At 30.0% G+C, this 26019-nt stretch overlaps 3 protein-coding genes across 10 annotated transcripts; 2 read left to right on the top strand and 1 right to left on the bottom strand.

Moving 5' to 3' along the window:
- LOC112710122 (TMV resistance protein N) lies at window positions 1-8094 on the top strand. 7 transcript variants are annotated; one of them, XR_011865295.1, is made up of 9 exons: window positions 290-1063; window positions 2013-3123; window positions 3240-3542; window positions 4795-5313; window positions 5554-5731; window positions 6161-6291; window positions 6873-7007; window positions 7507-7585; window positions 7810-8094. XR_011865295.1 is itself a non-coding variant. In XM_072202351.1 (9 exons), exons 1-8 carry the CDS (start codon window positions 567-569, stop codon window positions 7537-7539), a joined length of 2838 nt encoding a protein of 945 aa, XP_072058452.1. In that variant the 5' UTR covers window positions 290-566; the 3' UTR covers window positions 7540-7585; window positions 7810-8094. The 7 variants fall into 7 exon arrangements, 4 of the variants coding, with proteins under 4 accessions (XP_072058451.1, XP_072058452.1, XP_072058450.1 ...); XM_072202351.1 differs by having other exon boundaries at window positions 6942-7007; XM_072202350.1 differs by having other exon boundaries at window positions 1-1063; window positions 4795-5731; window positions 6942-7007.
- A 2827-nt stretch (window positions 8095-10921) lies between these two features.
- On the top strand, window positions 10922-15754 carry LOC112710120 (receptor-like serine/threonine-protein kinase ALE2). 2 transcript variants are annotated; one of them, XM_025762219.3, is made up of 9 exons: window positions 10922-11555; window positions 11974-12276; window positions 12394-12507; window positions 12865-12975; window positions 13083-13454; window positions 13544-13831; window positions 13958-14350; window positions 14482-14725; window positions 14826-15754. In XM_025762219.3, the coding sequence occupies exons 1-9, from the start codon at window positions 11480-11482 to the stop codon at window positions 15499-15501; spliced, it is 2577 nt and encodes an 858-aa protein (XP_025618004.1). In that variant the 5' UTR covers window positions 10922-11479; the 3' UTR covers window positions 15502-15754. The 2 variants fall into 2 exon arrangements, with proteins under 2 accessions (XP_025618004.1, XP_025618005.1); XM_025762220.3 differs by having other exon boundaries at window positions 11048-11555; window positions 12389-12507.
- LOC112710121 (protein HOTHEAD) lies at window positions 15746-25078 on the bottom strand. Its single transcript, XM_025762221.3, has 6 exons — window positions 24898-25078; window positions 24230-24611; window positions 18790-19100; window positions 17682-18067; window positions 16434-17002; window positions 15746-16042 (listed from the first exon to the last, which is right to left on the bottom strand). Exons 1-6 carry the CDS (start codon window positions 24974-24976, stop codon window positions 15994-15996), a joined length of 1776 nt encoding a protein of 591 aa, XP_025618006.1. The 5' UTR covers window positions 24977-25078; the 3' UTR covers window positions 15746-15993.
- Between the last annotated feature and the right edge of the window lie 941 nt (window positions 25079-26019).

Raw genomic sequence — 26019 nt, 5'->3', positions numbered from 1 at the left:
GATCTTTGTAAAGCCATTCACACGGAAATTTCTCCGTTGACGTTAACCAAGTGGAGTCTCCGTTGACGCTAATCAAGCACGTTATTTTGCGTTTGGTAAATTAAAAAGCTCAAATGCTTGTGTTTGCGGTTTTTAAAAGTTAGGGGTGCTTTTGAAGCACCTAGGAGGGAGCTTTTCAAAACTGGCTTGTACTTTTCAAAATTTAAAAGTCTAATATAACCTCATATGTTAACTAATTTTCAAATTTAATGTTTGCATTTATATCTATTATAGTATTTTTAAATTTTAAAAGCTATTTTACCAAACACAATTGATGTTATTTATATTTATTAAAAGTTGTTTTTGATTTAATTTACCAAACATAAATGCTACAACTTTTAAAAAGCCATCTTTTAAAAGTTAATTTTTATAAACTACTTTTAAAAAGCAAAAGCTTTACCAAATTAAGGCATAGTCTACACACGCGTTAATACAAGATATGGTTATCAGCAGTCCATGAGATTAGAAAGAGTTGCTCTCTTATTAATTAAGTGCTGAATCACTTCATTCATTACCATCATAGACACATGTCACTTTCGGTTGCTGCTGCTGCTTCTTCTTCCCAAGCACCTGCGACTTATCGATACGATGTTTTCATCAGCTTCAGAGGGGAAGACACGCGCAAAGGATTCCTCAGCCATCTTCAAGTCGCTCTCCGCCAAAACCAAATCCAAACATTCAGAGACGATGACGGCATGGACAAAGGAGGTCTCATCTGGGACGAACTTCTTCACGCCATCAGAAACTCAAACTTGTTTCTTGTTATCTTCTCCGAAAACTATGCATCCTCTAGGTGGTGCTTGAAAGAGCTGGTGGAGATCATGGAACGCAAGAACAATAAAAATGTAGTGATTCCAGTGTTCTACGGAATAGAGCCCACACATGTTCGCAAGCAGAGTGGAAGTTACCGCAGAGCTTTTGATAAGCATGAGAGATCTTCGGAGGACCGTTGCCATGTGCAACAATGGAGGACTGCACTCACTCATGCTGCCAATCTTTCTGGCATCACCTTTGATGATCACAGGTAATATGACCCTGTTTTGCTGAATTTGTAAGAAAATATTTATTTTTGAATTTTTTTTATATTTTAATATTTTATATAAATTATTTTTTATTTATCAAGTATATATGTTTAGATATAATAACATAAAAATATTATTTATTTATTTATTATATAAATTTTTTTAAAAAAAATTAAAAAAATATATAAATTATAATTAAAAAATATTTATTTTTATTTTTATTATTAAAATTTTGTTAAATAAGTTAAAAAAAATCTTTTTTTCTATTAAGTTAATCACACCCAAACAACCGCTGTATTAAGGTCATTGGTCAAAGAAATAGATCTATATATTCAATTAATTGTTGAAGCCACAGGTACTAATTAATTACATTCTTCTTCCTTAATTGTTTTGGATTCAAATTACAAAGACTAAATAATCAATTATGTTTAATATATTATTTGTTTGTGTTGTTGTTATTAGTTGTTACCTTCTTCTTGTTAAACTTGAATACAGTCTATTGTTGTGTTTGTTTTGTTGTTTTTTCTCATCAACTCAGCTTGACCTTCAGGATTTTGTCTACGGTTTGTAATTTCTTTCTCAAGGATAATAATAATAATAATATTTAAATTAGTATCTTTAACGTGAAAATATTATTTTTTGTCTAAAGAAGAAACACCTCTCAATGTCAACTTCAATGCTATAGCAATGGCAAAAGAATATAAAAACGTAAAATTCAAATAATGACATCTTCGGAAATCGTAACATTCATTATGATTTTACATTGAAATCAGGTATATTGTTCAAGATATATTGGTGTTACACGATATTTTTTTTCATGATATATATACAAATTTACTTGACTAACTTAAAGAGGGTATTATTATACTCCAATTTAAATAATGGATTGTAAGGAACTATATATGTTTATCCATTTTCACTTCCATCTATGCTGTGGTTATCTTTTGCCAGGGATGATGAAGCTAAGCTAATTAGTGAGATTGTAAAAGCAATTTTGGCACATTGTCTGAAGAACAAGTGCTTCATAGATGGACTCAACAGACCTTTTATTTGTAACACAAACTATACCCGCGTTGAATCTTTGATGAGACTCAAGATGGAGAAGGTTCTTGTGATTGGAATTTGGGGTATGGGCGGTATTGGTAAGTCAACCATTGCCGAGGCTCTCTTCAATAATTACTCTTTTCAATATGAAGGCTCTTGCTTCTTGTCAAATTCCAGAGAATTAGGAAAACCATGTCTCAGTGACATATGCAGCAGACTTCTTTCCCAATTATTAAACCAAGATCTTCATAATACCAATATTGGAGTACTAGACTCTCGCACTCAAAGTAAACTCAAGAAGAAGAGGGTTTTGATTGTACTGGATGATGTGGTTGATTCGCCAATTGCAACTGATTTGGTTCCAGGTTTGCGTACTTGCCTATGTTCTGGTAGCATTGTCATTTTGACAACAAGGGACAGGAGTGTACTTACAAGTGGAGGAGTTGAACAAATTCATGAAATCAAGCAAATGAGTAATGGAGACTCCTATAAACTTTTTAGCCAATATGCCTTTTCTGATCCCCATCCCAAAGCAGGGTATGGTGAGCTAACAGCTAGAGTCATAGATTATGCTAACGGCATTCCATTGGCTTTGAAAATTTTGGGATCATTTCTTCGCGGCAAAAGTGTAGCTGAATGGGATAGTGCATTGAAAAAATTAAGGAAGTATCCCAATGCAGATATTCAGAAGGTGTTGAGGTTGAGTTATGATGCATTAGATGATGTTGAAAGAAACATCCTTTTAGATGTTGCATGCTTTTTCCACGGGCATGAAATGGAGGAAACGACAAGAATATTAAATTCTTGTGATTTCTTTGGAGATATAGGGATAAAAAGTCTATTGGACAAGTCTCTTATAAGTATTTCTTCGTTAGGTAAGTATAAATACATAAAAATGCATAGCTTGATACAGAAAATGTGTTGGAAAATCATTCATGAAGAATCTAGCGAAAATCGCGATCAACAAACAAGATTGTGGAACGCCGAAGAAGTCTGCAATATATTCCAACATAAAAGAGTAAGGAAATCATAATTTAATGGTTTGGTCTTCAAGACGAGTGTATGTATGTATCAAAATATTGCTTACAGCAACACAGTACTAACATTGTATTGCAATGCTTATCAATTTTGCAGGATATTCATGGAATTGAAAGCATGATTGTGGATATGAATCAAATTACAATAGATCCATGTTTAATCCTCATTGCATTAAGGAAGATGCCAAAGTTAAGGTTACTTGCTTTAAGAGGAGATATCAACATAGACCTTGAAAGAAACAGAGTGCATTTAGAAGATTTTCAACTTCCTAATGACTTAAGGTATATTGAGTGGGATAAATGTCCACTTAACTTTGTGCCGTCTATTTGTTGGCCTCAAAAACTTGTTCAGCTTTCCATGCGACATAGCAATGTTCAAAAACTTTGGGATACAGTTCAGGTAAGATCATGTTTTCATTTCTCTTTATGTTTTTGAACATTTTGATATAATATTATGGGGCGTTTATTAAAATTACTCTATTATACAAGATTAATTTATTTTTATATATTGTAAAATATTCTCGCGTGCTAATTATTTTTTGAAAAGTCATATTTTCATGATTTAATCAAGAGAATTTTTTTCTGTATAAACTTTTGTGAGAATATTAATTAAAACATCACACTAACATATTTTAATATTCAGAATAAACTTTTATTAAAAAACAACTATAATATCATAGAATAATTAAATAAGTTTTAATGAGAGAACAAAAAGTATTTTATAAAAAGATAGTCTTTTATAAATTAAAAAGGACCTAATAATAAAATTAAAAGCAGTTTAAAGATCTAATAAAAAAATATAAAAATATAATTACAAATTTGATAAAACTATAAGAACTAATAGAATAATTAAACTAAAAGAATATGATAATCAAGTACATGACTTAGATTCAAATGAGATATAAACGAGATGAATATTGGACCACACCCAATAATTATTTATATATATCCATCATAATTTTTTAAATTAAAACGAAGAACATAATTGGTTCTCAATAATTTCTTGTCATTTAACATTTTCTTGTTTTGCTAAATCATATTAATTTACTATATGTCTTGATGCAATGCTTTCTTCGTCAAAAAGAGAGAATAAAAGTAATAATCAACCCCGGGTTTTCACTTTCGAAAAAATTTTCTCCCCAAACGGATTTTTCACTCCTATATATGAATTGTATATAGAATACATAGATGATGTTTAAATGTTTAATTTGAATTAACCAACAATTTATATACTAATACTAATCAAATCAAGTTCCGTCCATATACTGCGTTTCAAATAAATTATGTATTATTTTAAATTTCTAATATTGTAATGGACAACTAAAAAAAAATCATATGCTCAATATGTTTTTACTTAAATTAAATTTCAAATGTATTTTATACCTATTCTAAAAATATTTAGTTGCATTGATTAGCTGGAAATACTTTTTTATATAGGTGTAAGAATAAGAGAAGAAAAAACAAATTGTTGGAAAATATAGTTAATTATTCTGAAAATATGAAAAATTTATTGTCATTTAATATTTGATATTAAATGTATAATAATTTATGAAATTAAAATAAGTGAGTGTATAACGCATTAAACAATAAAACAACACTTTTTTTCTCTACTAGTCATGTACATGTGTTAACATGTTTGTTGGGGTTGACAGAATCTACCAAGTTTGGAGTTTATTGACCTCTTTGGCTGCAAACGCTTGATAGAGTGCCCAAATTTAGCAGGTGCCACGAATCTCAAAATAATATCACTTAGTCGTTGTGAAAGCTTACAAGATGTTCATCCATCTATTTTCTCTCTCCGCAAAATTGAACAACTAAAGGTGAGCTATTGCACATCGCTAAAGCGGCTTTGCAGTGACTATTGTTCTCCCTCTCTCCGTGCCTTGTGGGCCACTGGTTGCTCCAATTTGGAAGAGTTTTCAATCCCCATTATAACTGAACATTCCAAAATCCAGTTGTATTTAGAATCACCGACTTTGAGTGAAGTGCCATCCACTATTGTGCATCTCAAAGATGTTGAGTGGTTCGGTTTTAACATCAGTTACTCTCTTCAGAAACTTCCTCAAAACTTTACCTCCAGAATTTCGCTCATGGATCCAATAAAACATGAAGACGACACATGCATCATGTTAAGTAGAATATTTTCCACCCCTGCCTTCTTGTCTCTCAAGGTATTAGTTTTCTACAAATGTAAGAGGTTGTCTAAACTCCCAGACAACATTCATGTCTTACAATCATTACAAGTATTACAACTGCAACATTGTTATGTCATTACAAGTTTGCCAAAAAGCATTAAGAATCTTCAACAGCTCACACATATTTACATCGGTAATTGTGAAATGCTTCAATATGTACCTCCACTTCCCCCATCTATTATATACTTTTATGCACTAAACTGCAAATCCTTGAAGGAAGTCTCAAGTCGTTTAACCAGTGAACCACCCAAAAAGCACTACTCGTGGTTTGGATTCCATAACTGCACAAAGTTGGATGATGATGCATATGAAGCAGTTTTGAAAGACTTGAAATTCAGGATAGAACTTGTGGCAAATAATGATGGATATCCGCATAATGAAGCAAACAATAATGGTAATAGATTCTTCTACTACTATTTACCAAGTAAAGAGAGCATAATTAATAAGTGGTTCCCTGACTACTACTCTAGAGAAGCTTCCATCATTGTTAAAGTTTCTCCAGATCACAAGATTTCTTCTTGTTTTGTTGGCTGCATCTTGATTTCTCAATATCAATCTTTCAACCTTGCCAAGAAAAAAGTGATATTTGGATGGAAATGCTACTTGGAAAAGGGTTGCAACGAGTGGGAATGGATAGCAACTTCTGCCAATAGAGCACCCTTGACCGGCAGCAATGTTCCCCATGAGATTGCAAAGGAAATGGTATCAGATCATAAGATAGTATGGTATGATGGAGAGAGTTCCAACAAGATAACGGAAGCAATCGAAGAGAGAAAGAAGGGAACCACTTGTAATCCTATCCTTAAATTTGAGTTCTATGCAGATACAGAAGATAATGAGGAAATAGTGATAAAGGGGTGTGGGATCCGTTGGATGCATGTCCATGTCAATCATGATGGAGAGATTAGTCCAGATGCCACTGATGATGAGGGCTATGAATCTCATGACGTTGAGGTAATGCTTCTAAATTCTAATACTAATGTCAGTAGCTTTCATCACACATTATTGTTGTTGTATTCTCAATTGTTTAGTCTAGAGATCCACAACAAAAATTAAATCATTCTAAATTGATGAATATCTACGTGCTTGAATTTTCTTTTTATTTCTTCTGCACAACCTAGCTATAATTTTTTATTGTTTCTCTTACACAAAGCTTCTTTGCTTCAATTTTATAGATATATATCTTGCAAAAGTCACTTCAAGAATTACAAAAATCAAGGTTTATTATGCTCTTTACTAATTATAAATCGACATCTTAACATCATTTGTTGTTGCACAGCAAGTGTTTCACTTTCTCAATAAATTTAAATCACACAAATGATAATAATGATTTATTACTAAAATAATAAAAAAAAACTTTAGACCTCGAAAACGTCAAAGTTACCAAACTGATACATCCCTTTGAAAAAGTGATACTATTTATGAATAGGCAAAAATTTGAAATAAAACATTTTCGCATATTGATGTTTTTGTTCATGATGTATTGTCAATTTTATACCATAGTATGTTGTTTGATATTGTCCTTGTTTGTGTAGTTAATTATGGTATCGTAGTAATAATGTATCAAATGTGGGGGATCATGAGGAATTATATTCTTGTCACAGAGTCGGAGAAAAGAGAACCAGAAAAAGAGTGAATTTACGTCGTGGTTCCAAAGATTATTGCTACTGGTAAGTTGCCCAATTATGTTAGCTAAGCTTTTGATTATACTTGATGAAATTACTATTTCTTGAGCAGCTTACTTTTTATTATAATTGAGTTTGTTTTAATATATAGTCTCCTATTATAATTGTAATTGTAGTTGTAACAATCAATCAATATTTTAGTTTTTTTTTTAATTCTACTTTTATTTCTTTTTTACCGTTTTTTTTTTTACTTTATTAATTGATTATTAGCTGGTAGAAAGTTAGTTTTCTAACAAAACCGAATGTTCTTGTTAATTTGGTGATTATCATATTGAAACAGTGCTATGTTACTGTATGTAATGGTATATGTATCATAACTTCAAACATACTATTATAAATAGAGTTGCAATAGGCTGCAAGTATATTCAAATTCAAATTGCAAGAAAAAGAAAATTATACGACATAAACCACAATGCGTGTTATTGTAAAAGCTATAATATCTAGAATCACCACAATTAATTTTATGTTATCGATTTTATAACAGTGTTGTAAAGCAAATACCGAGGAAGAGATATAGAGAAATATCACTCCAAAACAGAATAATATGTTTCTGTTAAAGTAAGGTACAGTAACTCTCATTTCTTTTGCAGACTAAGTGTTATGCAATATCTTTCCTTTTTTTATGTGTACTTTGTTCCTTTTTTCTCTTCAATTGAGTTGGTTTGTGATTATAAAAAAATAAAAAGAAAAGAAATTAAAGAAAGTATAGCAGTGGATGCAAGGTCACGTGGCTCAACTCATATATATATGTTTCTTTCTTTTAACTTATTTTTTCTGCCTTCTACAGAGAACAACATATCATATGACAACTCCATCCAATACGAAAGCTTCTGTGGGGAACACCTGTACTTCCTTTAGTTCATTATTGTTGTAATAACAGTTGTCTATTTAGTCACTTTATAACACACTTTCTCTGAGAACACACCATTACTTATTTTTGCTCATTTTATTGTTGTTCAATTTCCCTGTTAACTCCGCAGTGCAGTTTGCATATTGTTTTTGGCATTTTACGCTCTGTTTTATATTCATAACAAGATATTATCTATTATTAGAAGACGGGATTTGATGGTAATTGAGTCATGAAGGGTGATCATATAAATAAATATTATATCATTCAGGATGTCATTATTCGATACAATACCTAGCTTGTTTGCGACGTACGTGTGGTCACTATTCAAACTGAAAAATAACAGAATTACTCTTCATTCTCTCTTGCCCTAATTTTTTAATGGTGAAGAATTCAGATCCTAGAAGTTCCTAGTGTGGTTTCTTTTTTTGTTTAAGGAGTAAAATGCAATTAAATAAATGAATTAACTCTTACAAATATAAAAAAAATGTTTAATTTGATTAAATCCTAAGTTGCAAAACATAAATATATATTAGTCTCTAGTAATTTTTTTTTATATCTCCATACCCTGTTTAGTTTGATAATGACAAAAAAATATCATGTTGACACTGTCTAACAATTATTAAAAACTGTCATGTAGACATCACATAAAATCATGATCAAATTAATGTTGATTAGTAATTTATCATGATATTCTATTCAGTAATTAAAATAGTGTCAAAATATAGTATAAGAAGTATTATTAAAAACTGATTTAGAGTATTATTCTTATTAAAATACTACTCTTATTAAAAGAATAACAGTTTAATAATAAGTTTCCAACTTTCCATGAGCTTTGTAGTTAAATATTCTTTAGCCAAAAACATTGAGTAATTAAAATCACCGACAGATGGGAATTGTATTGTGTGATTTTAGTGTGGCTAGTACCATGGGCATGCTTGGTCACAATCGACAATGTTGTTTTCATGGTTTATGGAAGAGATAATAAAGCAAAAGGTATAGAGTAGACTCACACACTGAATTTTGAAACAACTAACCAAATCTTGTGGTTCCATCTATGATGGAGACACTTCTTCAAAAATGGATAGCCATGTGCATCTTACCCCTTGATTTTTCCTAACTACCCAGTTTCTTATTCTCTTTAATTAATTTGGATAATTATACACGGATTAAAAGAAAAGAAATGGCTCCATGGAGCTATCAAAAACATTATTGGTTAGTAATTAGTCCTACACAAAATTCCTAAATATCAATGGATTAATCCAATGAGAAACTAGCTCGTGTAAAAAAGGGGTAAAAGAAAATAATTACTAGGCTCACAAAATAATATACCGTTAAAAGCATACCCCTACTAATAAAAGCAATTGATGTAGCTGGGAAAAAAGTCAAAAACGACATAAGCTTCACTCAAAAAAAATATCCAAGAAAAATCCGTAGACGGTCCTACCATAATAAGTGACATATATAAACAAAAATAAGAAAAAGAGTCAATAATTTTAAAGGTGATATTGCTGTTGATCGATTTGTTAATCAATATATGTCTACCCTAATGCTTAAGTTTATCACAATCATTTCAGCAATGTCCTAAAATATGTTTCTGGTGGTTTGCTTCATCAAAATTAAGATCATATATACTATGCATAAAGAACTCAAAATTCTTTTCCACTTTTTTTTTTTTTACGCATGTATTTTCAAATTAAATTTATTTATTTTAAAATGCGTTAATAATTAGTTGAACTACTTTTGTGATAATTATATTCATTTAATAAATTTATTTAATTAATACTTTTTTTTTCTATATGCATATAGACCAAGTAGGAAATTATTATTGGCTGTGCGTGAATATTTGACTTTTAAGTACGAATTTGAAAAATTAGAAGCATAGTTCATCATCTTGTAATTTAAAATAATATAATATTAAAGAAATAAATTTCTTGTATTAGTTTTTTTTTCTTTGGTTTAATTATTACATAGGTATTATATTATTATAATTTTACCCAATTTTCAATTATATTATTCTTTTTTTATAAGCAAAATCTTCTCAATTTTCAATTAGATTATTATAATTAAAAAAAATTAATCATATATATATATATATATATATATATTACGAAGTTTCCAATTTTGTCAATCATGACAAAGCGGCATAATAAAGATTGAATATTTCATAAATTTACTGCCCCAACTAGGCAACTATAGTACATTGCTAAAATATTGGTAAAGAATATACATAATTTTTTGCTCTTGCAGAGTAAAATATATGTCGTATATTTACTTTTTAATTTAATTTAATTTTTTTTCTTTAACGATGGAAATTGGAATGTTGTAATTGATGTTATTGTATGAGATATGAAAGTTGTTGGATATAAATGGTCATAACAACAACAATTCTCTAATTTAACTTTTTATTGTGACGCGGTAGATAAAAATAAGGATTTATTGGAAGGAAAAAAAAATGCACCGTAAAATTTGATTAAACATTATAAACTATATAAAATCAATTGAAAATTAAACAGTGAAAGTATAATTGAGAACCTAGAGTATGTAATTAAACCTTTTTCATTTAATCAAAAGATTTATAAATACAATTTTTTTTTGGACCTACTTATACAATATATGTGTATCTAAAATAAAAACATGTCAAATCATGTAATGTAATTTATTTATTTTTAAGCGTATGCCTTGTGGTATGCCTTGTGAGATATATATATATGAAAAAGTATAGGAACCAAAGGCCTAAGCGTAATCTTCATAGTTAACTACACCATCAAAACGTTCTTAATACATCAAATTTAACTTGATGTGTAATTACTAATTATTAATCATTCCTCATAGATATAAAGCACCACCCATACAAATATACAATTATTGCTTAAAGAATATAGGGATAAGAGAAAAAAGAAAAAGAGAAGAAAAGAAAAGAAAAAAGAAAAGAACAAAGGTCTATGAAATATTAATTTAATTGAATGCAAAGTTGAAAACTAACTAACTTTCAACTTTTTCAAACTAATATTGGATTAATTAAGATATCTAATCCCAATATCCCACCAACAATGCCTTGTGTGTGTGAAATCATTGCCTGGATAAAACTGAAAAGAAAGTCAAGCACTATCAATTTTTTAATTCAATCACTCTCTTACTTTTAGGCCTATGCACTTGCTTCTAACTTGTTTCTCTCTCTTTCTCTCTCTCTCAATCAAGATGTAAATAAGCACAAACAAACATTCAAGCCACAAGTCCAACCCCACCAACTCTCTTCTTATGAAAGTGTTCACTGTGTTTTTTTCCTGCTTCAACAGTGGAGCATGTGTATTTCTGTGCTTTTTGGTTTCATCTGATCTTCGATTTTTGTCTCAGACACAACAATGAAACCTCTTGTTTCACAATTCTCGTGTCTCCAAGTCTTATTATAGCCTTAGTTTTGAGGAAAAGAAAAGTAAAAAAAGGATGAAATAATAAACTCCCTTTTTTTTTTTTATTCTCTTATGGCTGTTGTACAATTTTTGCTTCTAGTTCCACCAAATTCTGTTCCAATTTTTGTTGTTGTTCTTGGATTGGTGGTGAAGGGTAAGAGAATTCATGATTGATCTACAGTTTCACTTGGAAGGAAATGGGGTTGAAGCTGATTCTGCTGCTGATTAAGCTACATTTAGTGCTCAGCACTCAACAGCTTCATGAATATGAAGGTATGAGCAATAATTTGAGGTGTTCTACAATGAAAATGTTATGTTGTTCAGAATTATATTCCTACTTAGGATTTTGCTAATGAAATTTAACAAATGGGAACTTAGTCACAAACTTGTATTTGAGGTTTATACATAAGGTTTACATATTATTAATTGTAGTTACAATAATCATTACAGATGTTATATCTTGCTTTGTTAATTTTGGTGGATCTTTCTAGACATGATCCCCTGTCATATCCACAATTTATTTTCTCTCTGCTTTCGCGGGCCAAAAGTCGAAATTCGGGTGAACAAACCTCTCAGAACTGTTTATAAAATCAGTAATTTTTGGTTTACTTAGTTTATAGTTGATATGTTCCTCTCTAGGAAAGTTCATGCCATAATTATGCTAAATTAGGATTTATGTTCCCATTTGTAGCCACCAATCCACACCATTCAAGAGCAAGTAATCAGTTTAGTATTGCAATTCCACCACTGAAATCAACTTCTGGAGTTTCCAAAAGCACTGCACATGCACCTTCAAAATCATCTTCCAGTGTTCCTGTAAGTATTGCAATGCCACCTTCTAAGCCAATTCAAAGAACTCATGCAAGGAAATGGACACATAGTTCTATGGATTCTCCAATATCACATCATAAGCATCACTATTCGAGAAAAAGGTCCGGCAACCCAACCCCTGCGCCGGCCTATCCAATCCATCCTCCTGCTTACAGCTATCAAGGTTTGATTCTCTGGTTGAAAAGCTTTACATAAAAGTCCTACTCAATCATTACATATTTGAACATTAAAGTATCAAATTTAATCTTATTTCTTGTGTGAAATTCTATTAAAAGTATAGGTCCTTCAGTCTCCAAGTTGCAACCTCCATTCTCTTCACCAAAGAACAAGGATTTTCGCGCACCTGCACCTTCACTGGCACCATCACCAGCGATTATGTCAAGCCACCTCAACGGTATAAAATACTTTTTTCCAAAACATATGTTGTTTTGACCAAATTGGTATATTGGATACTTAATTATATAGATCCATTATGGCCAAATCCTTGAATTTTTTCAATTAACAATTTAGTCAAAGAGATATTTATTTTGAAAGCGAGGTAGTAATATATTTCATGTAGATCAAACTCTTCTAAAGTGAGGAAATTGATAAAGTAACTAGATAGTGGGACTCATAGAAGTTGCAAATTTGTTATTTAACTTCTCAGTTTATCACTTTATCAATTTTCCTTCTTTTGAGGATCTTTCTCCATTTAATGTACTTTGGTTTTTTTATTAGGATCTAACTGTTGGTTATATCCATTGTTCATCAGTACCCTCTCATTCACCTAGAATTGCACCTCTGAGTTCATCATTGAAGAAGACTAAGGCTCAGCCACCAGCTGCATATTCTTTTGTTCTGCCACCTCCACCTCCTAATAAAGGTAATCTGAACTTAATCCCAATACTTCATAAGCTTTTTTCTGTTTCTTCTTTATCAATCATTTCAAGAAATCTATGTGATGTTGAATATTGATCGTCCTACTTGTAGATTGTTTGTCCATGACTTGCTCTGATCCCTTGACATACACGCCACCCGGTTCGCCTTGTGGTTGTGTATTGCCTCTTCAAGTAAAACTCCAAATTGGCATTGCAATATCCAAGTTTTTCCCTTTGGTTTCAAAGCTTGCTGAGGAAGTTGCAGCTGGTCTTTCGCTGAATCGCAGCCAAGTTCGCATTGTAGGAGCTGATGCTGCTAATCTACAACTAGAGAAAACCAATGTTCTCATAAATTTGGTACCAACAGGAGTAAAATTCAATGACACCACTGCTTTTTCCATATATCAGAAACTCTGGCACAAGAAGGTTCTTAGGCATGCTTCAATGTTTGGTGCTTATGAAGTGCTCTATGTCCAATACCCAGGTTATACAATTCTTACAAGTTTCTTAGTATATTATATGTATTATGTTTGCCTTCATTTCCAAAATTTTCTGGTTCTGTCACTGATGCAGGTCTTCCACCATCGCCACCTTCCGCGTCCAATGGTATAGACAATGGGCCATATATCAGTGGTGATAACAATGGAACAATAATGAAACCTTTAGGAGTAGATGTCTCAAGGAAGACAAAAGGAGAGAGTAATAATGGAAGAATGATTGTTGTAATTGTATTGTCATCAGTTACTGCTTTTGTTATATTCATTGGACTTGCTTGGCTTTGTTTGTTGAAGTACAGATCCTGTGTCATCAAACCGGAACAAGGTCCAGATGTTTTGATTTCACCCTCTTCAAAACTATCTGGTTAGTCCAATTCAGATACAGGATCAACAAAAATATTGATTTGTATAAGTTAATCTTAGTATCATGAAATTCTTCAACTTTGGTTGTTCATTGTGAACATAAATGACTAGATTTACACTTAAACAGGTACTCCTACAGAATTAGCTCATGGGAAAATGCAAAGTTCAGGATCAATGTCCTTCAATTCAGGGTCAATAACATACACAGGAGCTGCTAAGATATTTTCATTGAATGAGTTAGAGAAAGCAACAAATAATTTTGATTCTTCAAGAATATTAGGAGAAGGTGGCTTTGGTCTTGTATACAAGGGAATTCTAAATGATGGGAGGGATGTAGCAGTGAAGATCCTTAAAAGAGACGATCAGCGTGGTGGTCGTGAGTTCTTGGCAGAAGTTGAGATGCTTAGCCGGCTGCACCATAGAAATTTAGTTACATTGTTAGGCATCTGCATAGAGAGAAAGACCCGGTGCCTAGTCTATGAACTAGTCCCTAATGGGAGTGTGGAATCTCACCTTCATGGTAATCAAACATCAGTCTTCAACTTTTTTAATCTGAATAATGATATATGCTCCTAAATCATCATCATCCAAGATTCAAGATAAGTGTTTCTGTTCTGATAATGCCTTTTTGGATGCTTTCTATTTTCACAGGTGCTGACAAGGAAACTAGTCCACTAGATTGGAATTCGCGAATGAAGATTGCGCTTGGGGCAGCTAGGGGATTGGCTTATCTTCATGAGGATTCAAATCCATGTGTCATACACAGGGATTTCAAGTCCAGCAACATCTTGTTAGAAGATGACTTTACACCAAAAGTTTCGGATTTCGGATTGGCTAGAACGGCATTGGAGGAGGGAAACAAGCATATCTCCACACATGTTATGGGAACATTTGGGTAATACTAATAATCTTGATTTTTAACTCCAGAGATACTTCAACATTTCTTTCCATTCCTCAAGATGAAAACTTATCCCATTTACATGTTGATTTTGCAGATACTTGGCTCCTGAATATGCAATGACTGGCCATCTTCTTGTAAAGAGTGATGTTTACAGCTATGGAGTAGTACTACTTGAGCTCCTAACAGGAAGAAAGCCTGTGGATTTTTCACAACCACCAGGCCAAGAAAACCTTGTTACTTGGGCTCGTCCGCTTCTAACAAGTAAGGAGGGCTTAGAGATGATCATAGATCCTGTTGTAAAGCCTAGCATTCCTGCTGACACAATGTTAAAAGTCGCAGCGATTGCATCCATGTGTGTGCAGCCAGAAGTGTCTCAAAGACCATTCATGGGGGAAGTAGTTCAAGCCTTGAAGCTAGTATGCAATGAATTTGAGGAAACAAGTGATGTCAGAACAAGGAGTTTTCAAGAAGGAAGTCTCCTAACTGACATGGAAGTGAAATTGTCCGGTGTCTCGGACGAGGGGGAAGACTTTTCCGGGTATCATACGCCGGTGTATGGCTACCAATCCGGCGAGGAAAAGGTAGCATTATCAGCAACAGATTTGCTCAGTACTTCAGGCCAAGAATTTGAATCTTTCAGGAGGCATTCTTCTTCAGGGCCTTTGACTAGTGGAAGGAAAATAAAGTTCTGGCAAAAGTTGAGAAGCATGTCCAGAGGAAGCACCAGTGAGCATGGATTTTCAACTAAACTATGGCCTGGATCCCATTAAAACTTTTTCAATCTTGACTACATTATTCTGAGTACAGATTCTGATGAGAGTGGACATGTATTTATTACTTTGTTGAAAAAAAATGGCAATATTGCCAGAAAGACTTGCATGTTCTTTTAGCACATTTAATGTGTGCTTTGAGAATATTTATAGTCACTCATTTTAATTTATGATGTTTGTAAATTTTGTAAAAAAAAATCAAGAATGAGTGATTGTAAAGCAGCCACATTTTGAGAAAGAGCTGTTTTAAGAATTTATGGATTTTCAGCAAATTTCCATTTAGGATAACCTTTTCATCCACAAAAAGTCATGAAGCCATGACCTTCTTGATTAACAGTTCCACTGTTTTACAAAACATTACACAAATAAACTACTTTAGCTTAGCTTCCAATCCTATAACTAACACTCTTTTTTTTTTCCTCCCTAATCTGCAAGATAGCTGCTCTCATCTTCACACTGCACACTTTACTTTTCCTCCTCATATTCAAGCAATCAAGCCAATTTCCCCAACCTATCTCTCAAAATCTTCAATCCCATGTACCTGTCACACACAAGTAGATACCAACATGTAAATATTAGCATCATAACTTCCCTATTTAGATTCATGAAATGTCTTAGATGCACCAAGTTAAAGTTGGTTGTACATGATTCACCAAAATAAACCACTGATATAGATCTAATAAAAATTGTTGATAAAAGTTACATTAAGATCTATATCTTTGGATCATCTAGATGCATGATGCACCAAATTTAACTAAGTATATCATTAGCATTATCTTTAAATGCAACATAATGTTTATTATGATCACATTTAAAGTCTCAAGACAGAAATACAGAGATACAAAAGTTGTTTTCTATATTTTGATCATACAAAATAGGAGACAAATTTTCTTAGTCTGAATATCTCTGTATTATGATCTCTATGTACATACCTGCCCATCATCATAACAGTAGCTTGAGGATTTGTTCCTGGAGACTCATCAAATGTTGATCCATCAACCACTCTCAGCTTATCAACACCAAGAACCTTATGATCAGAACTAACAACCTTCCCAACATGGCAACCACCATGGTAGTGCCAAATTGTGATTACAGTATCTTTGCAAAACTGCTCCAAAGACTTAGTATCATTGGCATGCCTTGGTACAAGGTTAACACTGGCCTTAACACTGAGGTTAAGAAGTTTCTCTGTAGTTTCTCTGTTACACAGAGTGTAGTTTGTGAAGTGTTGAGACTGAACTACCTTTGTAGCAAGCTTGATCCCTTCGACGCAGCGATGGAGATCGTAGGGGTGGCTGAAGTAGTTGAAGGTGACAGAAGGGTTGTCATTGACATTTGTGTTGACCAATTTGAGGTCACCTACTGACCAAGGATTTGCAACCTTTGATAGGATGAAACCTCCTCTGAATGCTTCAACTGGTATGTCTTTCTTGTTCTTGATAAAGGCTTGAACTGCTTCTTGTGATCTTTGCTTTGGAGGGATTGTAGAGAGTTGTCCAATCTGGTTGTTCATGCAAAAATTGCCACAAAAAAAGAAAAAAATGAATGTTAATGCATGGTGTTCTTGACATCATGGAACTTAGATAGGAGAGGAGAAAATATAGACCCAAAATATATGAATAAATAGACAAAACAATGAGTTTATAATAGAGAAATTTGCACTCTAAAAAATAATCATGTAAAAATAAGTTCAAACTAATATTAAGAGAGATTCTGTCACATTATAAAAAATAAGATAGGTTAAAATACAACACAAATGTCAAAATATTTTTTTATTTCTAAAACAAGAAAATGAAAATATAAAAAAGATAGTTCGGTGCACAAGCATTTTGCATTAACGCAGGATTCGAAAAAGAAACGCATTTAAAAATCACACTGAGACAATTTAACTATTATTCTAAAGAAAAATAATTTAAATATATTAAATCCAACTTGATGCATCATACATTGAGATACAATGACCTATAAATGTATAAAAAAAATATAAAACAGCTTAAAAAAAAGAATAATGGAGGTAATGGCTTGTGCTTTTTGGACACAATTATGTTGTTAATGGCAGGAAGTTACATGGCCTAATTAACTTCTAAGGGTTCCAATGTGATCCACAATATTCACATATTCACATTATGTGTAAATTTATGATTTATATTAAGTGAAATATAACATAATAATGCATATACCTCAGGTGAGACAATGCCATGGTGCCAATGAATGCTATTTGGGGACTGACTAAACCCACTGCTAGCCTCAATATAAACACCCAACTTGGTAATACCAACAGTTTCAATGAGTGACTGATGAACTTCCCTATTTGAAGGAACAAAGATTGTGTTCATCGGATTATCAACCATTCCTTTACCAACAAAAGGGTTGTCAAGTACAACTGAGATGTTCAATTTCTCTAGCTCTGGTTTTGGTCCAATTCCACTTAGCATTAGCAATTGAGGTGTACCAATTGCACCACTTGACACTATCACTTCGCTTTCTTTATCATTTCCAATTATTGCTTCATGCTGTTTCCCATTTTCATCTTCGAATATTACACCTACTGCTTTTGGTCTTTTTCCTGCAAACGTTTTATTAGCATTATTATATTATCATACATTATTAACATTATTATTAGTCATGTAATGAAATTATAGGAACCTAGCTATATAAAACTATGTATACAACATAGAAACTTGATTACACTTGCCGAGTAAAAAAATATAAAAATCTAATTGTAAATTAAATAAAACTACAAACACAATTTTAAATAATTTAGACTTGGTTTCTCTAAATTTTTTCTTAGATTGTATTTAGTTTCAAAAATAGAATAAAATAGTATGAAATAAAATACTAAAAACATGATACCAAAAAAAAATAAAAATTAGTGTTTAATAATTTATTTAGTAATAATTAAATATAATATAAAATAAATTATAAAAAATTTAATTCACTTTTATTTTTAATTTTTTGAAAAGATCTAGAAAAAATAAAAAAATAAATAAAAATAATAAAAAAAAGTAGTGTCTCAACCTCTCAGAATATAATATTTAAAATTATTTTTTATGTTAAATATAATTTTATGTCTTTATGTCTTTGTTTTATTGTTGTGAAGACACATTTTGTGTTTAATACATAAAAAAAATTATGTATTTATATTTATAATTTAAAAAAAATAATTTTTTTTGAAAATATTTAAAAAATAATTTCTAAGATCAGTTTGTGTATATCAAAATTAAAAATCTAACATATTTAAGTAGAATTATTTAGAGAAAATTATGATGAGTCATATGAACCTACTACCTTTTGTATCAAAAACAATCTTTTGGACAGTTGCATATATCAAAACAGTAAGTTTTTGAGGGTTGGCAGAAGCAAGCAATTCAGCAGCAGTGTGACGGCGTCCGAATCTATCAAAAATGGTTCCACCAAGCTTAGTTCCATAGATATGATCATATGTGAATCCATTGAATGGTGACACCCCTGAATCTAAGAGGCTGTCCCTCACTGCTCTTTGATATGATGAAAACGTTGGCCTGTGAACTATTTGCTTCTCAATCCATGGATATGATTCATTCACTAGCTTTGGATCCCACCCAACTTTCTCTATAAACCTGCATCATTAACACTAATATTATTGCATGCAAATAAATAATAAATGTTGATTAAGTGCAACCATATATATTACAATAGAGATGATGAAGTTCTAGTGGGTATGATTGTTTCATGTATAAGTAATTTCATATACAGAAATATTTAGTAAGTAAAAAAAATTTGTAAAAAAAATCAGAATTTATTTTATTTAGTATTTATTCATTATTATAATAATTAATAAATATTAAATAACACAAATTTTGATATTTTTTATTTCCTAGTATTACCGTTTCATATATTACTATTTTTATTTTGAATATAATATGATTTAATAAGTATATAAAAGTGAGTTTAATTGGTATTGAATGTTGGAATCATACTATTTGAAATTGTATTTAGTAATTGAAATATAGAATAAATACATAATTAAATTAAAAGACAAAAAATTGTGTTTATGTTGATCTATTTTTACTTTAAATGATAAAACAATATAAGATATATATTTATATTCTAAAATGTACTATTTTATAGTTATCTCTCTATTTTTAAACATATCTTTTCATTCTCTGTCTTTATAATTATGTAATATTAATTCCATCTATTAAACATAGCTTAAGGATGATAAAAATATGTCTTATACATAGATGTTAATAAACATGTGTGTGTGTTTAAGTGAGTTTAACTACCATTTCCTTTTGTCTCATCACTAATTTAGAGATTCGTTTTCATATTTCAGATACTTTTAATTTTAAACTAATTTTTGAGCAATATGCTAGGAAATTAATATTATATGAGTTGCTAAATAAATTTAATAATTTTTATTAAATTTGAATTTCATATATTTTTTTATTTGAGTTTTAGATATTTTTATTTTTAAGAGTTTTGAATAATTTTTTTATATTAAATGTTAATTATAATATGATATTGACCGTATAATATTAGCTTTCAATAATTATTATTATTAATAAAAACACGTAACAAGCTCTTAACCACACACCATAAGGATACTGAGCCCTTGAAATTATAGAAGGTACTACAGTAATCCTCTAGAATTAATTAGTGGTTAGTGCAACATAGACAAAGTAAAAAATATATTTAAAAAGTTAAGAAATCCAAAAAAAATTTACAGTGATAAAAATAATAATAAAATTTATATATATATATATATATATATATTGGCTTCCCACAATATTCAACTTAAAAACTAATTGGTCATTAATTTGAGTTCTATCTAAGAATGTTATACATACGAGACAGAATTCGAACTCTCAGAAATTTTTTAAAATCCCAAAAATTGAAGACGACGATAATAGAAAAAATGCTAAAACCAAGCGATTATAGCATTGTGCCTATCCACTCATCTTTTTCTAAAGCCGTAACTTTAAGAAGTGCTTTTCTGTTTTAAATTTGGATCCTCTAAATTTTAAAGTTTCATTTTAGAGAATAAAGTAAGATTTTTTACTATTAAAAGTTTTCTCTCTCATATTTTCTCTTAGTCCCACACTTCCACCTATAAAATAAATGATGATAGATCATATTTTACCTTCTAAAATAAAATTCAAAATTTAAAAGATCCAAATCCTTATCGTTTTACTTTATTTCTTTTATATGTGAACCTGTCAAAATATGTCACCCACATAGATTAACTTAACTAATATACGTAAATTTGTATTACCCATTAGTTTTTATTTTACTACCCCCTCCAAAAAAAAAAAATCCCCCGGGCCAAAATAAAGAAAACACACATAAATTCACCTTAGGTTCATCTTTATAAGTAAATAAAAAAAGGATTCCATATAGTATGACATAAGGTGAAGGATAAAGATATCTAAAACTTAATATTTTTTTCCAAATCCTAACAGATTTTGAACGAGACCATATTTAAAAGAAACAAAAACATTTAAAAAATACTATCTAAAACAATAAAATAAAATGTACGTAATTAGTATTGAGTAGTAATTTTCAATTGTTTATATTAAAATTAAGAAGATTGTTTGCGATTATATGAAAAATAGATTACACACTAACCATATATACATTATGATTTAGTCATTTAACGTTGGCAAAATTTTAGTTACCTCATGACCTTAAAAAAAAACTCATTATAATGCACTAAAATTTCAAACTAAGAGAAGCCGTCAAAAGTAATCTTCCATTGATCCCTTTACAGTTTACTAACAAGCTTAGTATTTACATCTTACATTATTAATCTCATGTACATCGTCTAAGCCATTTATTTCAGTCAAAGATCGCAAAATAGATATGAGAAAACTTGGTTAGCTTCGGAAAAGACTAGAGACATGATACACAAATGAATGGCCTACATCAATTGGCAATGGCATGTGTCAATAATTATTACTCTTTAGTCTTACCAACCACTATAAAACCAAATAAAGTGATGTAATTGTTATTACTCCATCACCATCATGTGTAGCATTTTATTTGGGTATCATGTACTCAAAAAATTAAAATCATCATGTGTAGCATTTTAAAGACTAGCAAGAACGGAGTTTCTTCTTCTGTTCATTTAAAAGGTTGGTAAGTTCACAAGAACATAAACTTTTTTTTTTCTCATTAAATGAAGATTAAGTTTATCTTTCTATGTTTTTCATGTGCGTGTGTGTACTATATTACAAAATTAAATGGCTTGTGGGATATAGTTTCTTTCACTTGTGCAAAAAATTAGAAGGATGAACAAAAAGCAATTATGATGTAAATAAATATTTTAAACAATAAGATGATATATAACCTAATATTAATTTATAGAAAACAAGTTAGCACTACTTATTACTTTTTGAAATTTTCTTCTAACTTATGTTATCACCCTTTTTTTTGTGTGCTTTTAACTTTTTGTCACTTTTATATATTCTTTCTAATTAAGTTAATCATTTACCTAAGGATTGAGCACCTTAATTACTTTTACCAAAAAAAAGAAGATTCCTTGTAAAATGAAAGTATTGTTCTCTTTCCATATATATCTGACAATAACCCCACCTAATCACTTCCATCACATAAAATAGGGTTGCGTTTCAAAGGACCACAAAGACTCAAAGAGTTCCCACCAAAAATATAAAGAAAAATAAAGGACCACAAGAAGCATTTAATTGATAATTAAGAACTGAGGAAGAGGAAATTCCATGAAAAGAAGATGTAGTAGCCATAAATGTTATAAATATGAGAGGGTCACTATAAACAATATTTCAATCTTAATAGCAAGCCTTAACCAATTCCAATCCAAGGATGTAACTACTTTTTTTAGTTAAGACCAATTTTCTTCAAACATGTTCCAGCCTAGGCCTATATATAGCTAGCTACATTATTTTGTTTACATTTTTTTAAAGTTCATGATAATTTTGTACTCTAATTTCTCTACCATAAATAATACTTCAGCAGTGTAGAGGAGCAAAAATTATAATGACCAGTGAACTAATAGAGTTCTCTTAGTAATAGATTTTGATTTTTATGGATACATATTTGAACAAGAGTTTTTTTTTAAAATTGCATTAAAATCTCTTTCAATTTCCACTGTAGTAAATTTTTAAATAATGACACAATAAAGAGACATAGAATGTCAATAGTACTACCTCCATATTTTATTATTAAGTTTAAATTAAATAGAATAATTCATGAGAAAGGAGAAGGGGAGAAAAATATTGTAGGCTTATTAAAAGTTAAAATGAATATCTTGCTGAATAAAATAGTCTAAAATTGATTTTAACCAACATATAAAATCCACTAAGCACATAACAAGTTAACAACAGTTGAAAATTTTCCCCCTTTAAAAGTAACTTTCCATTTGTGGAAGGGAAAATAGACATTTAAGAAGTTGTTGGAAATCTTTATGCAATATTAAAATCCTTCACGTGTAATTCCATTAATTAGTTGTTACCCATGAGAAGTACACTTACAAGCAAAATCCAATAAATAAAAACAATACTTATAAATATAGAGTAATGTTATACATTAAAAAAATTTATGAACTAAATTTAATTAAGTTAAATAATAAAACTTATAATAATATTATTTATAATTAATTTTTGTTGATATTAGACCAATTTAGATTTTGTTAGTAAAAATACTTAAATGTATAGCAATATTCTTAAAATTATTAATACGAAGATTTGCAGAAAATAATTAAGATTATTAAAAAAAAGAATTTTAACAATAAATTAAACAAATACATAATTATGATACACTTCCACATCATACATGACACACCATAGTGTATTCTAAGAGGGAAACAACAACAATGGGAAATATTGTCTAGGAAGAGAAAATTTAAAGGAAGGGATATTCCAAATTTTAGCTCTACTGTTCTTCTATTTTCCTTTGACAAATTTTTTTTGTCTTCAATCTTTATGAAAAAGAAAGTTATTAATATAAAAATAATAATAACATTTGAGTAAAGCTAGGGAACCAAAAGCATATCAGCCAAAATTCAGCCAAATATCTTTGGATGAATTCAAAATTTTTACGAGTTAATATATATGGATGTTTCTTCTACTAAGTATTAGAATGTTTCTTTTTCATATTAAATAGATGTTCTTTTATATATTTTTTGAATTTGTGATTGTTAGAAGTGGATAGATTAATGTGAGAAAAAAGAGAAAAGTTTTTATAGGTTTTAATTAGGTTTACTTAATTAATTTAAAATTTTTTAAATTTTGAATTTAAAAAATTTAAAATTAATTAATTATTGATATAAACTAATATAGTTTTATTTAGTTTTTGTCTGTTAAGCTTTTGGTTCCTTATACTTTTCCATAACATTTTATTACTCTCACTACTGTTATAACAATATTTTTAAGATGCAGAAAATTTTAAAAAAATAGAAATAAAAATCAAACAGGATCCAATGATCCATAATCAAGATTAAAAAAAAACTAAATTGAAAATAAGAAAAAAAACAAGAGTATGAAAAAAAAATGTGAAGAGAATGATACAAATTACAAAAGAACCTTTGGTAGTGTTGGATTGACCACAAAATCTAAATAAAATTAAATTTTTTTGTATATTTACCATTTTGCCTTCGAATTCAATTTTTTTATTTTAAAATTTTATCTCTATATTTATATATTTTTTCTCTAATTAAATTCTAAATCCTCTTAACAAAATCACAATATATAATTTTGAAGGCAGAGAGACTCACCTTGAGCTAGCTCTAGTGTAGAATCCAGCATTGATAGAGCTTCCACCACCCAAAACCCTTGCCCTTGCATTCAAAACACCATCCTCTGACTTGAAGTATTGTGAAGCTGAGGTTGCTGACGTGTCTGCCAATGTAATGTGGAAGTTTTCTAAGAATGACACATTTGGGTTTGTGAATGGAACACCCCCTCTTTCCAGCAACAGAACACTGAACTTCTGTGACAATGTTGTTGCCAAAGGACACCCTGCTGTTCCACCACCGATTATTATGTAGTCATACCCATTGTTGTTTGTTGGTGCTGAGATTGATGGTGTTGATGATGGGAATGTGCTTGCTTTTCTTATAAACGGGTACCTATATGCATTCAATTTCTCTTGTTTTCCTGTCACAATTGAAAATTATTCGGATTTTTATTTGTCCTTGATCCAGAAAAATAAAATAAAATAAAATAAAGAAGTAACATGGAAATAATGTATTACACAAGATTTTTATTTTGATATTTTGAGACAACGGACAGAACCCCAGAAATTAAACCATTTGGAAACTAAAAAAAATGACATTAAAAACACTTGAATATATATGAAGAGAAGTATATAATAAACTGGCTTGAAGATATAGAAATTAAGGAAGAAATTGAAGAGTATTGAGGAGAATGATGAAAAGAAAACCTTGAGAAGGCGGTAGAAAGTTGAAGAGGCAGAAAGCGAAGGAGAAGAAGAAGATTTTGACTGCACCAATTGAGGCCATTGGAATCTCTGTGTCTCAGTGAAAGAAAGCTTCTTCTTACACAGTCGTATAAGTGGCTTCCTCTGGTTGGTCTTGTTTTGTGTGTATCATCATCATACATCTCTCATGTATAAATACATGAAATAAAATTAATACCCCCAACCATACCATAAGATTAAGATAAAGATAATAATAATAATAATAATAATAATAATAATAATAATAATAATAATAATAATAGAGTGATTAAAAGTCCTTCTGACACAAATACAACGAGGCATGAAAAACAGAGATGAACTGTGTTTAACAATAAATTATTAAAATGATATCTGAAATATTATCACGTTTACAAAATGAATTTTAAGAACAATTTTTTTTTCCGATAAAGAATTTGAATGTCTATTATAAATTTTATATCTTTTAACAATATGATACTTGAATAGTTTATAAGTGTGATTTTTTTATTTTTTAACTAATTTTTAAGATGAATTAAGTTTTCTAACCTTAATACAGTAGCAGAATATATATATTCCATCAAATATTGTGGGTCATCCATGCATAAATACTTAGACTTTAGATAATCATTATATATTAATTTAAGAGGATGTATTATAAATTTCATATTTTTTAAAAGTATAAATTTAAATAATTTGTAAGTATATAGTATCTTTCATATTTCATATCTTGGATTAATTTTTGGAATAAATTACTCCCGTTCAATTTTGTTAATGGTTGATAAAATAATATATTATGCATTTTAATCATGTAGCTTTAAGATAAATTTGTGTGTATTTTATACAAACTATTTCACATTCACTTACGTTACAAGAATAATTAAATCTGTCACAATAAAATATTCAAACATTTTACCAAAAATATATCATTATATTAGTGGTTAATTTTTTTAGATGTGTATATAGTTAATAAATAACTATTTATAATTGGATAATTTTGTGAGATGTGCCTAATTATTTTAGGGTTACCCAAGACTTTCGGTTGTTTCTTTTAAAGTTTATCTCATCATGCAAAAATATTTTAAATAATGTTTTGGTAGTTTAATTAGT

This window comes from Arachis hypogaea, chromosome 9 (assembly GCF_003086295.3).
Source record: "Arachis hypogaea cultivar Tifrunner chromosome 9, arahy.Tifrunner.gnm2.J5K5, whole genome shotgun sequence".
In the NCBI taxonomy this organism is placed as follows: Eukaryota; Viridiplantae; Streptophyta; class Magnoliopsida; order Fabales; family Fabaceae; genus Arachis; species Arachis hypogaea.
This window is presented reverse-complemented; position numbering and strand designations above follow the sequence as displayed.